Source organism: Calidris pugnax, unplaced genomic scaffold (genome assembly GCF_001431845.1).
Source record: "Calidris pugnax isolate Ruff unplaced genomic scaffold, ASM143184v1 scaffold24, whole genome shotgun sequence".
NCBI lineage: Eukaryota > Metazoa > Chordata > Aves > Charadriiformes > Scolopacidae > Calidris > Calidris pugnax.
Genome location: NW_015090922.1, coordinates 24405039 through 24418429, shown reverse-complemented (window position 1 = coordinate 24418429; position 13391 = coordinate 24405039). Strand labels below are relative to the sequence as shown.

Below are 13391 nucleotides of genomic sequence, written 5' to 3'. Positions count from 1 at the left end.
GTATCTTATGCAACAGCTATTCAAGGGGAAAAATACAAACCTATTGTCAGATTATGAGGAGTACGTGCTCATCTTCTACTTTGCTATTCTTATATTTTTAAAAGTACAGAAACAAGACAATTTTTTTCAGCGATTTACGACTGCTGCCTCCTACAAAACCCAAATGTGGGGCAAGAATGCTCATCCTCTATGCAGTTCACAATCTGTTCAAGACAACATACAACTGGCCAGAGCATAAAAATTCATAATTTCATTCTTTTTTTGAACACTGAACTCATTATTTTCCAGCACTTAGAGAATTCTGAATATACTAGTTATGATGTTAACACATACAAATGAAATTGATAGTACTACCTGTTATGTTACAATTCTGTACAGAAAACTGTATACTCACTGACGTCTAACCAAGGTAATACATTTTTCTGGAAGAATCTTCTTCTGAAACAGTCTTTTTAAGTAACATCAAGGGAGTTTCTTTAATAACACCAGTGCAAAATTCTGCAGCCCTTACATTCCTGGATGGAGCATGCAAATACTTCATGTTTCATTAAATCATACTTTGCAGAGCTACTGCATTTTATTAGAGGTGTCAATGCCTAATAGTCTAATACATTATGAAGTTGATTTAACAGCATTATTACTAAATGAAATGTGATTTCAGCATGTCAATCAAGCACAGAACCCATAAAACAGCTAGAAAGGCTGCACTTACCTCACCATGGACTTCACGAAGAATTTTCATTAAGTGTCTTGCAATATATGATGGGAAAATAGGGTTCTGTACACAGTCAAGTATGCTTTCCAAAGCTTCCGACAATTTTTTCTTCTGGGATTTCTGTTTTGTTTGTGTCTCAAGCTCCTCAAATAGACCTTCCATAACCTAATTAATTAACAAAGTTAAAATTAAAGTCTTTCCCTGCAATAAAAATACCTTAAACCAGTATTTATTTAATGCTTTTGTAATAATGCAACCTAGATACAAACAGAATTCTTCATCTGTAAATAAACCACAAGTTAATACCTCTTACTTGACTGATATTCTCAATTCTCTGTATGTAGTAAAATCACTTGAATATTTTTATAGTATTTTAAATATCTTTTTTTTCTTGAATCAGTCTGATTTCTTTAGTCTGATACTATAGTAAGGAAAGACAATGAACTATCCTGGTTAACTTGATTTTTTTTTCTGGAAAAGATGGGAGCTTGCAGCAGCAGACAAAATTTGTATTAATGTACATCTTAATAACAGAAATACCTGTGTTATGTATGTAGGGTCAGATATGATCTCTTCTGTCTTTTGCTCCAAATGCTGAAGAACAGGATGAAATACAGACTCCTTTATGCCTCTCAAGGAATGGAGGCAGTTGAGAGCACCCCTTCGAACTTCACTCACAGGACTACCCAAGTTAATGAGCAAAGATATCACCACTGCAAAAACAGAGAGGGAAGGAAGGAAGGAGGAAAAGACATGAGTGGTCAGAATTTTACTGTATGTGTCTCTGAAGAGACATCAGCATTACTTTGGAATTAAAAATCTTTTTTCACTATAAACTTCTAGACTACACAAAACCAACGTGAGTCTCACAGACCCATGGCACTGATCTTCACCACAGTCCTTATATTCGTGCTTAAGCTCAAGAGAGCTCCTACATTGCTACTGACTTGCACATCCTCACACCGCACAGAAAGAAAGGTGCTGTAACTGACTCCTTCAGCATAGGAGAATGTTGTTTAACGCTTTAAAGATTAAAAAAAAAAGTTATTTCACCTACTTCCAAGCTTGGACTAGTAACTGCAGCAGTGAATCAGCAAGAAAGACTGTCTCAGCCTACTGCAGTTGAACATAAATGACTATAGATATCCTTCACGGTATAAAACATAGTAAAATCACACAAAATTAAAAAATACTGAGATTAAGTCTTAAGACGACAGACAGATACTGTTTTACTTTACCTGGAGATAATGGTGATAGCAGCTGTTTCTTTTTTTGGTATGTCTGTGATTCAAGCAGTGCATAACCAATATATAAAGCTTGAGTCTGTAGCATTGCACTGACTTCATAGTTCAGATGATTTGAAAGGTTATAACTGTGAGTCCACAAAATTGAAAGGAATTTGAAGAGAATCTCTGAATCTTTTAGATGTACCTTAAATTTAACCAAAAAAAAGAAAAATAGAAAAGCGCTTGTTTAATATCTTCAATTTACTTTGCAAACTACTACTCACAACATCTGATAAACTACCCAAATCAAAAGAGGACACAAAAAGAGAACTACAGAGTGAGAAACAGGTAAGAGTGCCTTCTCCCTCCCTGCCCCCCTCCCTCAATAGTAATAGCTGCTCCAAGAAGATTCAATTCAGTTTTTCACACATCTACATCCAATTACCTCAACTTTGTTCTAGGACCTTTCTGTCAAAATTTAATGAGGCCAGCTTCTGATTTTGACGCAGTTACATTGTCTCCTAATAGTATCCCAAATCAGTTTAAAGTTCTGGCTCACTACACAGTCTGGCGAGAGCTGGCACGCTGCCTGTCTGCAAGATGCTCTCTGCAACCCTAAGAGCTCTTTGTTCATCAGGCAGGAGTGCCCACTCAACACCCTGCAAACTGAACACAGCTTACCAGAACAACCGATACAGCTTCTGACATACTCTTGCCTATTCTTTTCCACAAGCCAACCAAGATCTAAGTTCTAGTTATATTAAATGTGCTAAGGTGGGCAAAAATAACTTTCTTGTCCCTTTCAAATTAAACGCCGTCAAAATCAGCAGTACTCCATAAGTGAAATGAGCAAATTATTACTGCAGCTCTTGCCTCCACTAGGTCCTGGAACATTACTAATCCCATGTCACAAATTTTCTGTAGTTCCTCCTTCCACCTTCTTCTCTTCTTCACTGCAATATCACCCAGTTTGCTCAGTCAAAAATCCCACCAAAATAACATCCTTCCTTCCCTGTTGACAGTCTTTAACTAGCCAGGCACCGAATCAATCTCTTTTTAACAGCTCATGAGTACAATTTCACTATAACTTGGAGTGACTGATAATTACTCAAAGTAATATACAAGAATTAATGTCAGAAACAAGTCTGGTTATTAAATAAATCATTGCTGTTCTTTTCTTCCTCTGTTTGCGTTTGTGATGTGCTTTCTTGATGAAATAGCATCAAATTCCAGTAACAGTGCCTTTGTGTCAATTACTTGCTTCTCTTTTCCTCAGAATGTAGAGTTATTACTCTCTGTCATCTAAAATCCAGACTGTCAAAATCCCTTATTCCCTTCACAAAAATGTATCACTTGATGTGGGTGAGAAATGGTGTTCTAAGGAAATACGCAAAGTCTTCTAAAAGTTTTCCTTTCGATTCTTGTATTTAGATCTAACACATTTTACAGAGCAACTCTGCTCCCAGATAGGACCAAAACTTTTAGTTCAAACTTCAAGCTCTTGACCTTGTCCTGCAAATCAGTGTTATGTTTTCACCTTTGCCTCAACTGGCCCATTTACTGTTTTTTTCACTTTAGTTTTCTATTAATACGTTTAACTAGGGTTAACTAATAAGCTGGAGCTTAGACTTTTATCTGTTCACAGTACTAGTATGCCACAAGCAGTGCCACATGATCAGTTCTCCATTTTCCTCACTTTTCCTTAAAATTGTCTAACTGCGTAATAGTTGTTGACTAATAAATCAGAGCAACAAATGCAAAAGTAATACCTTGAGTAAGAGGTTCATCAGTGCTCTGTACTGAAGAGCGTCGCTTCCCTCGCTAGCTCCACAGACAAGTAGGTCAAAGAGCCCCAAAAGGAGATGCAGATAATCTTGGCTGTCTTGATTCAGAGATTCAGGGTTCCACCAAGTTTCCTCTAAAAAGTACATACAGGTTATAAACGAGACACAGTGGATGCATGTGAACAAGTTCAGAAACCAAGAGAAAACTGACATTTCTAGTTAAAAGAAAACAATACATTTCGCTGATTTCATGTTCACAAGTAAATAATCCTTAACAGATCTCATTAACAACAAAGGAAGGTTAGGGGAAGCAAGGCTGGCTTGTTTCCAACAATTTCTGAAGACAAAAAAAATTAAGCTTCCTTCTTCACTTCTCTGATATAAAAGACAGTCAAAGCCTTAAAACCTACCTTTTGAAAAGGACAGAGGAGGTTTTAGGCCACTGATGAAGTTTTTCAGTAAGAACAGGAACATAGCTGACTCCTCTGCATAAGCAGACTGATCACTATTCAACTTTTCTATATACGCAGTCAGCAAGTCGTTAGGCACCAAAGTCTCCTCTGTTGTTTCAACAGACCAGTTCAGGGGAGTTTCCTGTGAAGGAAAATTCATTTTAATGTATACTGCCACAATTTCAATGGAGTTCTTAATTTTTTAATGCAAACTCACTAGAGTGGTAAAATGTAAAAGCAATTCCTAATGGCAGCTTCTAGTACTGCTGCCAAGTGGGTGTTTCCACTTTGAAAAGAAATGAAGGCACTATTTTCAGTACTTCTCAAGGTTTTTGAACTTCTTGCTCTCCGGTAAAAAAAAATTTCTCCATTACAAAGAACATGCCCTCTCCCAACTGTTCACATCTTACCTCTGCAGGATCACAAGCTCTGAGACTTTTTATTTTTTTATCCAAGAAACGGAATACTCTGATAGCCACTGAAAAATAACTTTCCTTCATCTGTGTATTGCAGCAGCACTGAACAAGCACCGAACCAATTATATGAGTAGTTACTTTCTGTCTCACGCTGTCAGATTCTGTTTCAGCAATGAGTATCAGATCATCAACCTTAAAAAAGGGAGTGGAGAAAAAACAAGAGTAAAAAGCCTGTGAGACAGTGGGACTTCACTATAACTTTACACCGTGTTTCATTCACATGTCCAATTAAATCCTTAAATTCCAATGACTGTCTGCTGTAATGGTACTTTTCAAACCCTAAGAATACACAAACATCTGTTTCTATGAACCACCCACAGCTATACTTGTTTATTCTCTAGATTATTTTTTTTTCAGAAAATGAAAAATTCCTGGAATTTATTTACACTAATAATTTGTCAAAATAGTAACAGCTTCATTTGTTCTTTTTCTTATGTTTTTTTACTAGATTTTATTGGGGTTTGTTATTCAATATATACATACATTTGCCTAGCAGCTTGAGGATGGTGTACTAATGCCAAGACTGTTCTGTAGTTCTTCTATATCACATTTGTTCTACTACAGTGATCACCTGGAAAGTAAGATCTCTTAAGGTAAGGATAACACGGTACACATACCATTTGCAATAGTAAGGAAGAGTCCCCTGCAGTCATGTTTTTGGAAAACAGCAGAATCATTTTCTTGTTGGCCACTCCAATCAACTCTGCAGACTTGCTAGATTTAATTGCCTCTTCAAGATCTGTTCCAAGGTAAAAAATAATAATCAGATACAAATCAGAAATACAAAGAGACACAATCACACAAAAATATTCTGATTCTAAATAATCAGAATACAAATCGCATAAAAAATCTTGTGGCTCAATAATATTTAGAAACAGTCAGAAATATACTAGACAATTTCTTTGTCAAGAGGCTTTTAAAGAACACTATTGACACTCATAGCATGATAGCTTGTTAATGACAGCCAGTCTCCTTCAGTAGGTGTTTAAGTTCAATAATGTGACATTCTAAATTGTTGCAATTTTTCTTTTACTTAATTAGTTACAATTAATGCTTTACCTTCTGGCCAACCTTTCAGTAAAGGGTGTAAGGAGCAGAGATCAGACTCTGACAGACAAATGGTCATTTTCCAATCTGAAGATTTTGAATTTGTGTTAGTGATTACCATAAAAGGTAACAACCGCATTACTGCTTCATCTAGCAGTTCTTTTTTCTCTTTCAAAATCTTCTCTTTGACTAAAATTTTTGTTGCTCGTTCCAGAACCTTGTACCTAAAAAGAAAAAATGATGTTGAAAACCCATGGCTCAATCATATCAGTTACATTTCTTTGATTTGTTTTCAATTTTACATGGCAATTTTCTGAATCCAAATATCAGAGAGAACAAGTAAGGAACTCATGTGAAACAGTATGCAAATAATTGAACACTTCTCTTGTAACTCAGCTTAGGTAGAGCATAACAAAAAGTGTCTGAGTGGAAGTATTCTTTAGAGTTACATTTTTGAAATTTAACTTCTAAAGAAAGAATGCAGACTGAAAAAAGGCAAAAACATACCACTTTCCATCCTTTGAAAGATCAGCTCTCTGGAAGATGTTCAAAAGACTTGATACTACTACTTCTGGATTGACTTGTTCCCTGAAAATCTGAAAAATAATCAAGAAAAAGAAATAAAAGTTTAATAAAATACAAAATAATTTACCATATCATAGTGGAAAATGCATCTGCTCTACCAAGTGGAAAAATGGATCAACATCGCTAATTACTTTCCTATTGATGATCATGTAATAAAAATATTATCAGAGTAAACTGAAGCTATAAGGCTGCCCAGTACACCCTCTTGATTTGCTAAAGCATGGAGAAATTATTGAATATGAAAATGTTTAGTAAAATCAATAAACAATAAACAAAACACTATAATTAAATAAGAATGGCTTTTACTTTACATAGCATCTGTATAACAAAAATATAAGGCACGTTAACCAAAGATACTAAAGTGCAAAGAAGCACTCACGTGCTTCTATTCCTATTTTTTAGTGATTGAGAATGAATGAACACACAAGACCAATTATACTACTGCTAATAATACTCTCCACTACTACTAGCAGAAGCAATAAAGAGAGACCGTTACTCTTGCTGGAAACAATCAGCACAATGCATACCAGAGTCCTATCCAGTAAACCTGAGCTGCAGTTTAGGACTTTGCCACTATCAACTGACCAAATGACTCTCATACGGAAAAACTCGACCGAGCCCTTCTCACTGGCGTAATGACTTGTCACCGCACCATTTTCCATCCAAAAGGCAGATGACATAGCTCACGTTTTTATAGGAAAACGAACAGTATAAGCAGGAGGCATACTTTAAATAATAATCAAAGACTAAAATATGCTTTAACAGCCACATAAAGCCCCATTAATAAATGCAGGTTAACTGCAAACACTTTGGGAAAGCTCAGAAGGCAGAAATCTGGGGGGGGTAATTGTGAGGGAGTAACCAATGCAAGCCTCCTAAATTTCTGCTGCTTCATCCTGTTAAAGGACAAAAGCTGTACACTAAGGACATGAACAGAAGAAGGGCAATTACAAAGAATACATTCCAGACACACATATTCAAGACCAGCTAAAATCTCATCTAATGCATCAAAAGATACACACTTACCTCCAAAGAGCTGAGAGCAGACATTACAACATCTCTGTTGTCATCCTTCAGCCGACCAAAAATTGCTTCTTCTATAAAAGACTGATCAAAGCCTTCCTGAAAAAAAATAAAAGAAAAAAAAGAGCCCAAAGAAAAAAATCACTCATTGGTAGCACAACTTACAGGCTTTTAATGAAATATCTAACTCCTAGTACTAGAAAAGCGGTAACATCATTTAAATTAAACCTCAAAAAAACAGGCAGACTAACTTTCAACAACAAAAGAAAGAAAACCAGAAGTATCCATTAACTTAGATTTTATCTTAGACCACAAGCAGCAATAAAGAAGAACTACACCCAGACTCCAGAATACAGGAAAACAGTGACAGAAGCCTACTGAAAACACTGTGAAAAACAGTGGGGATGACATACAAACAGTTAACACACCATCTTCAACAGAATTGTCTGGCAAACAGCTTTTTCAAGAGACCATATGCTAAGCCAGTTCTGTAAGTAAGACATTCAGGACACAAACCTTTGATGTTTCGATAACATCTTTCAAATGCTGAAGAGCCAGGACCCGCACAGCTGGCTGAGGATGATTCAAACTAAGCAGAAGGGAGGTATCAGAGTCTTCCAGAAACTGAAATACAGATTTCAGAGTGACTCACTGGATGTTAAAAATACTTCAAGTATGTATAAGGTTAGCAGGAGAAATTGTTTCAGCAAAATTTTGTACCAGAAGAATACCTGTATAATTCAGACCCCAAAAGTGTCAATTACAGAACAATGATGTTTTGTAACTATTTCAAATTTGGTCTTCTTCACTTTGGCAGGCAGTTTTTGGAATAGAGCTTGAAAAGTACAGTAAGCCACAGGCACCCTTTTGGCCTCAAAAAGCACTACACTTATCTAAGGATTCTGAGAAAGCTCTAGTGACAATGTCAGCGTGACAGAGCACAGATAGAAACTGTTAAAAAGGCATCCCTGCCAGTCCCATTGCACGTACTTATCTCAGGAACCTTAAAGGCTAGAAGAGTCATATGCCTTTGTTCTGCATGCCTTGTTTCCCCACTAATCCACTTGTTATACAGTCACAGAATCTGTGCCTTCATTAAAACAGTAAAAAAAATACATGAAGCACTTCTATATCTAGTTTACCATCTTTTCCTAAGAGCTTTCAGTCTTTCAATTTCAATCATTGCAAACAACAGCCATGATACTAACCATCTCTTAATAATAAATTCCTTGGACAGATCTGTTGCACTCATGGTTACTCTGCGTTAGGCTGAGTTTCAATTGCTCTTCAGAAATGGCACAGGAAGAACTCTGTAACCACTCTATTCTTCCATGTTCCTGACTGTAAACATTCATAAAAATCAATGCAACAGAAAGGACCGAGCCACCTTCTCTCAACAGCAATAAAGTTGTTTGTCAACTTTCCCAAAACAGACATTGACAAAATCTTTAAGTAAGATGAGGCCTTGCTGGGCACCACCATGTTGTCACTATCAAACAATACAGTATATGTACTGGCCACGTTCCTAAAGAAAAAAAATATTGATAGCAATCGAGACAGGTGGAAATGTATAAATTTTAACTAAGAAAAAAAGCTCATACCCATGACTGTTCATGACAAACATGAACTTAAAAGATCTGGTAGCTTCTGATTCTACCACAGTTTTGATCAAGACACCCCTCCTCCCCCAGATCACATTTAAATAAGTTGTTTTTTTTTTTGTTTTGGTGAGAATGGTAGAGATTTTCTTTAGAAAGAGGAAGAGAGAGCAGAACTTTGCCAAAATATCAGCATTCTGACAACATAAGCAGATTAAGAGCTAGGATCATGAACTGAACTTCTACATACCTTGTATTTGCCACAGCTTAATGAAAGAGAAATAAATTGATGAAAAAGATTTTGGTCAGCCTCATCTGCGCCATCTTCCAGATGCTTCTCCAACACAGAGTCTAAGGCTTTGGGATACCTGTCAACAGACAAAACCCCCAACATTTTCCACAGAGCATTACAGAAGACCATGGATTTACTAGGGAAATACAAGGAAGCCGAATGCACACATGCTCATCTGAACAAGCTATTTTAAGTAGCTTTGCAAAGGCAATCAAACGTTATGTCTCAACACGGATGAACGATATGCAGAACACTAGGGTAAATAATGAGCAGAAAAGGTCATGCTGCACAACAAACAGCTGCACAAAGCCAGCAGGTCTGTGTTCAGGTACTACAGTGATAACAAAATAGGTAAAGACAAATCAGTAAAATAACATTTGAACAAAGATTAGAAGTCACTTATTTTTACTGTATTCATTTGGGCAACAATATTGTGCTTACCACACCCAGTAAGCCAAGATCATAGCTGACATCACCACTCTACAGATTGTGGGTCTGTCATAGAAAAATGGAACTTACTTTCTCTCCAGAAGTCTGATAAGAGGAAGCATCTTTTGATTGAGTGCAGCCATTTTGGTGGGATCAGATTCCATCTCTGTACCACAGGAGATAAACTCTTCAAGAAACTTGCTAAAATTACAAACAAAACAAAAAGCTACCATTTTTTGGATAGTACGGTTTTCATCAATATTATAAAGCACACTGCTAAACAGGTTAGGATTAATATACATTACTTATTGCAAGTACAGATTTGCTTCTGGCCTGGAGTGTCACTCGGTCTCACAAGTACTAAAAGCCTGGCTCTTCTGAATTACTGAATGTTTCAGTTTCAAAATCCAGGTATGGAGTTAACTTACAATCTCAGGAAAACATGCTCATATAACACTAATGCCATTGTCAGGAATTAGTTGTTATTAAACCAGAAAAAGTACTGCAGAAAAAAAAATAAAGTTAACTCACGAAGCCAACAGGTGATCTAAATCCTTTTCCAGTGGTATACTCTGAATAATAGCTTCAAGATGCCTGATGTAAATCTGATTCTCTGTCTCCTCAGATTCTTCTTGTTGCTCTAAGGATGACGTGTAGTCATAAAAGATGAACAATAGTTTGAGAATCACCCCCTCATACTGATTAAAGCTAACAGTTTACACAGGCATCATCATCTGGTGAATCAAGCACAGAACTTGAAGACCACAATATTCATTGATTATTAGCAGTAACTCCATGAAATGCCAGCAATGCTTTATACTAATGTCATTAAAATGGCAAAGGCTGTATTGCTACTAGTAAATTCAAGTATACTTTGGAACGTTCCAGACCTGCTACCACAGCTTGTGCCAGCAACTCCCTACAGTGTTCCCTGCCATGAACTTGGCCTTTTCAACAAAAGAGCTTTCCCAAACACGATTTGGCAGTTACAAGCCCACAGTAAAAACAGAATTACTAGTGCAGACACAGGCCACTACTACGTGCCAGTCAGCCTTGCTGTCCCAGACTGTTCCCAGGCACGTTCAATTCATCAGGTAAACATAGATCTTCACTACTTAAACTACACATGGAATACACGTAATCTACCTAAAAATGATTTTGCAGTGCTATAATGCATCTCTAAGAGTAGGAAACTTCATACATCAAAATTAACTTACTGCTGAAATACTGCAAATCATCATCTACATTAAAGCAATATAGATACATCAATGCCTAAAATAACCTCCTCTGTAGGGCCTGGAACAACGAAAGCAACACACATGCAAGAGCTCAATCAGGTCTTCTCATGTATTGACAGAGTTTCCATGGCAGAAGCAACTAAAATTACACAGCTATGACACTGACCACAAACATCTGTCCTTAACACTCAACAAAACTGTAAAAATGTATGATAACTTACCTGTATCACTTCTCATGACAGTGCAAACAAGGTGAGGCAACAAGTAACGCAGAAGAGGAGAAATATCATAGCCTGCTGAAAGGCCTTGCAAAATTGCTACCAGTTCTGGGGTTTTGCACAGATAATTAAATGGCCTGCACAATGGAACAGGGAAATAAAAAAAGAAGTACATGTGTGTGTCTGGGTTACCAACGCTTTCAAACCATGCAGACTTCTTAAGATTCAATTCTCAGCATCAGCTAACAGTCTCATTGTAAACAAATTCTGAAAAGATTCAAAGGGTTCCTCTCCCTTATTGCCAGCAGTTTGTTGGAGCATTTAACATCCAAGAAGAAAACCGGGTACTGCTGGTCTTGGTGAGCACAGCTGCTGCAATGGCACAGTGAACATACATATGTTTTTGCAAAGTTGGTAGTACAAGAAAATAATAGTTTGGATTGCATGAAGAGATATCCTCACATTGCAAGGAGCATATCATAGAATTGTCTAGGTTGGAAAGGACCTTCCAGATCATCAAGTCCAACCATCAAACTAACACTGACAAAACGCATCATTATACCATATCACTGAGCACTATGTCTACCCATTTTTTAAATACCTCCAGGGATGGTGACTCAACTACTTCCCTGGGCAGCCTGTTCCAATGCTTGATAACCCTTTCAGTGTAAATTTTTTTCCTAACACCCAATCTAAACCTCTATTACCCAGAGGCGGTAAAAGGAAGGGAGGAGAAATAACAGCTCAATGACAGGAGATCCTCAAAGAGAGTAGAAGCAATTTCCCTTCCTGATAATAAAAAATTTCTCTCATCTTGTCTCCTTTCATACCCATATGGCTGGATGCTGTGTAATGCACCAAGCACGCCTCTCCTAAGTTCCTCACACCTTACCTTTTAGTCCATTTTCCTCTTCTCTGACTGCATTCAAGTATCTGGAAGGTAATCACTGTACTTACCCCAGCAAACGTTTACCCTGTTGGAATACCCACACTAACTTCTCCTCAAATTCAAACTACTGTTATTATGCTGGCTTCTCTTCCAGGATTCCCACTTTCAAGAGAACCTCTTACTAGCAGAATTCAGTTTTGCACATTGACATTTACAGAGGGAAGAGGCAGGAGAGGGACCACAAGATAACGGACTCCCTAGCTGTAGTGAGCATACAAATTTTCAAAGGCAAAGAAACTTCTGAGCCCTTTGAAATGTCAACTACCAAAATTTCTGATAGGAAAGTACCCCTTTAACACAGAGGATAAAAAAATATGCATATTATCAAAGTGCAGTCTAAACTTCTAAGAAGTGGGAAATCTCAATTCATGTAGACTTACTTTTTCCCAAGTTTGTCTCCTTTCTGAGTTTGTAGAAGTAGATTCAAGCATGCCACCCCGTCCCTGACTAATGAGGGCACTTTAGATAATGTCTTGCTTATCTGTAACATCAAGGAATGCACCAAGGAAGTCTCTACTGTCACTTTTACTGTCATCTGGCAGATTATCATGTATGTTGCAGCTCTGTAATCCTGTACAGAGGATTTCAAGCCCTAGAAAAAGAGATAAAGGTGGATTTTTAACACACACACACACACAATTTTTTTTAAAAAAAGAGTATATTAACATGAAAATAATTTTCTTTCTGACATCCATGGAATCACACTAACTTCTTGTCTGTATGTTAAATTTAAGGGATCTACAAACTCAACTCTCAAGAAAAAAACAGCTGTCACATGGGGTGCACGCATATTGAAGATCGATTCATTAACTGCTGCTCTGTTTGTTAACAGAGCAACAATCAAGGAGGAAAGAGGATATTAAAGCAGGCTGTCCACCCTGCCTCTATTTCCTCATTGTTTAGCTCAGGCAAAGACGTTAATTTAAACTGCGTATCCATTTCTCATAGCTCCACTCCTTATGCAGAGTAGGAAATAAAATTGTTAAAGTGCTCATCTGAGGTGTGAAAAAAGCATTATTATTCATGGACCTTCACCTGCCTCATGTTTCAAAGCAGGCTAAGAGTGGTACAATACATTTCATACAGAATGTTCCCCTTGAATGTTATCTGCAGACACAGTAAACGTCATCACACAGGAAGGAAAACAAAGCTTTCTGTACCTTTTGGATGTAAGGGAGCAGCATGGAGACCATAGCGTCTGTTATCTTCTCTGCAGCTCCAAGAGCTGATACAATGGTGGAGGCATAAAACACTAGAAGAACTCTCAATTGAGCTGAGTTGCCAGGACACTCTGAAAAGACCTGGACCACAGAAAAATCAGTTGTTCAGACATCAGGAAAAGTGGAAACGCACATATGG

General features: G+C 37.3%; 1 protein-coding gene across 1 annotated transcript in view; it reads right to left on the bottom strand.

Annotated features, from left to right (window-relative positions):
- Positions 1 to 13391, bottom strand: part of HEATR1 (HEAT repeat containing 1) — a 35173-nt gene that overhangs the window by 17979 nt on the left and 3803 nt on the right. The window contains exons 5-21 of the mRNA XM_014950810.1: positions 13193 to 13333; positions 12413 to 12624; positions 11087 to 11220; positions 10159 to 10267; positions 9718 to 9828; positions 9157 to 9274; positions 7825 to 7932; positions 7312 to 7407; positions 6208 to 6296; positions 5713 to 5924; positions 5271 to 5392; positions 4588 to 4785; positions 4136 to 4319; positions 3711 to 3859; positions 1954 to 2146; positions 1256 to 1428; positions 713 to 880 (exon numbers count right to left, since the gene is read on the bottom strand). Of these exons, the coding sequence (XP_014806296.1) occupies positions 713 to 880; positions 1256 to 1428; positions 1954 to 2146; positions 3711 to 3859; positions 4136 to 4319; positions 4588 to 4785; positions 5271 to 5392; positions 5713 to 5924; positions 6208 to 6296; positions 7312 to 7407; positions 7825 to 7932; positions 9157 to 9274; positions 9718 to 9828; positions 10159 to 10267; positions 11087 to 11220; positions 12413 to 12624; positions 13193 to 13333 (2517 nt within the window). The remainder of the gene's footprint in view (positions 1 to 712; positions 881 to 1255; positions 1429 to 1953; positions 2147 to 3710; positions 3860 to 4135; positions 4320 to 4587; positions 4786 to 5270; positions 5393 to 5712; positions 5925 to 6207; positions 6297 to 7311; positions 7408 to 7824; positions 7933 to 9156; positions 9275 to 9717; positions 9829 to 10158; positions 10268 to 11086; positions 11221 to 12412; positions 12625 to 13192; positions 13334 to 13391) is intronic.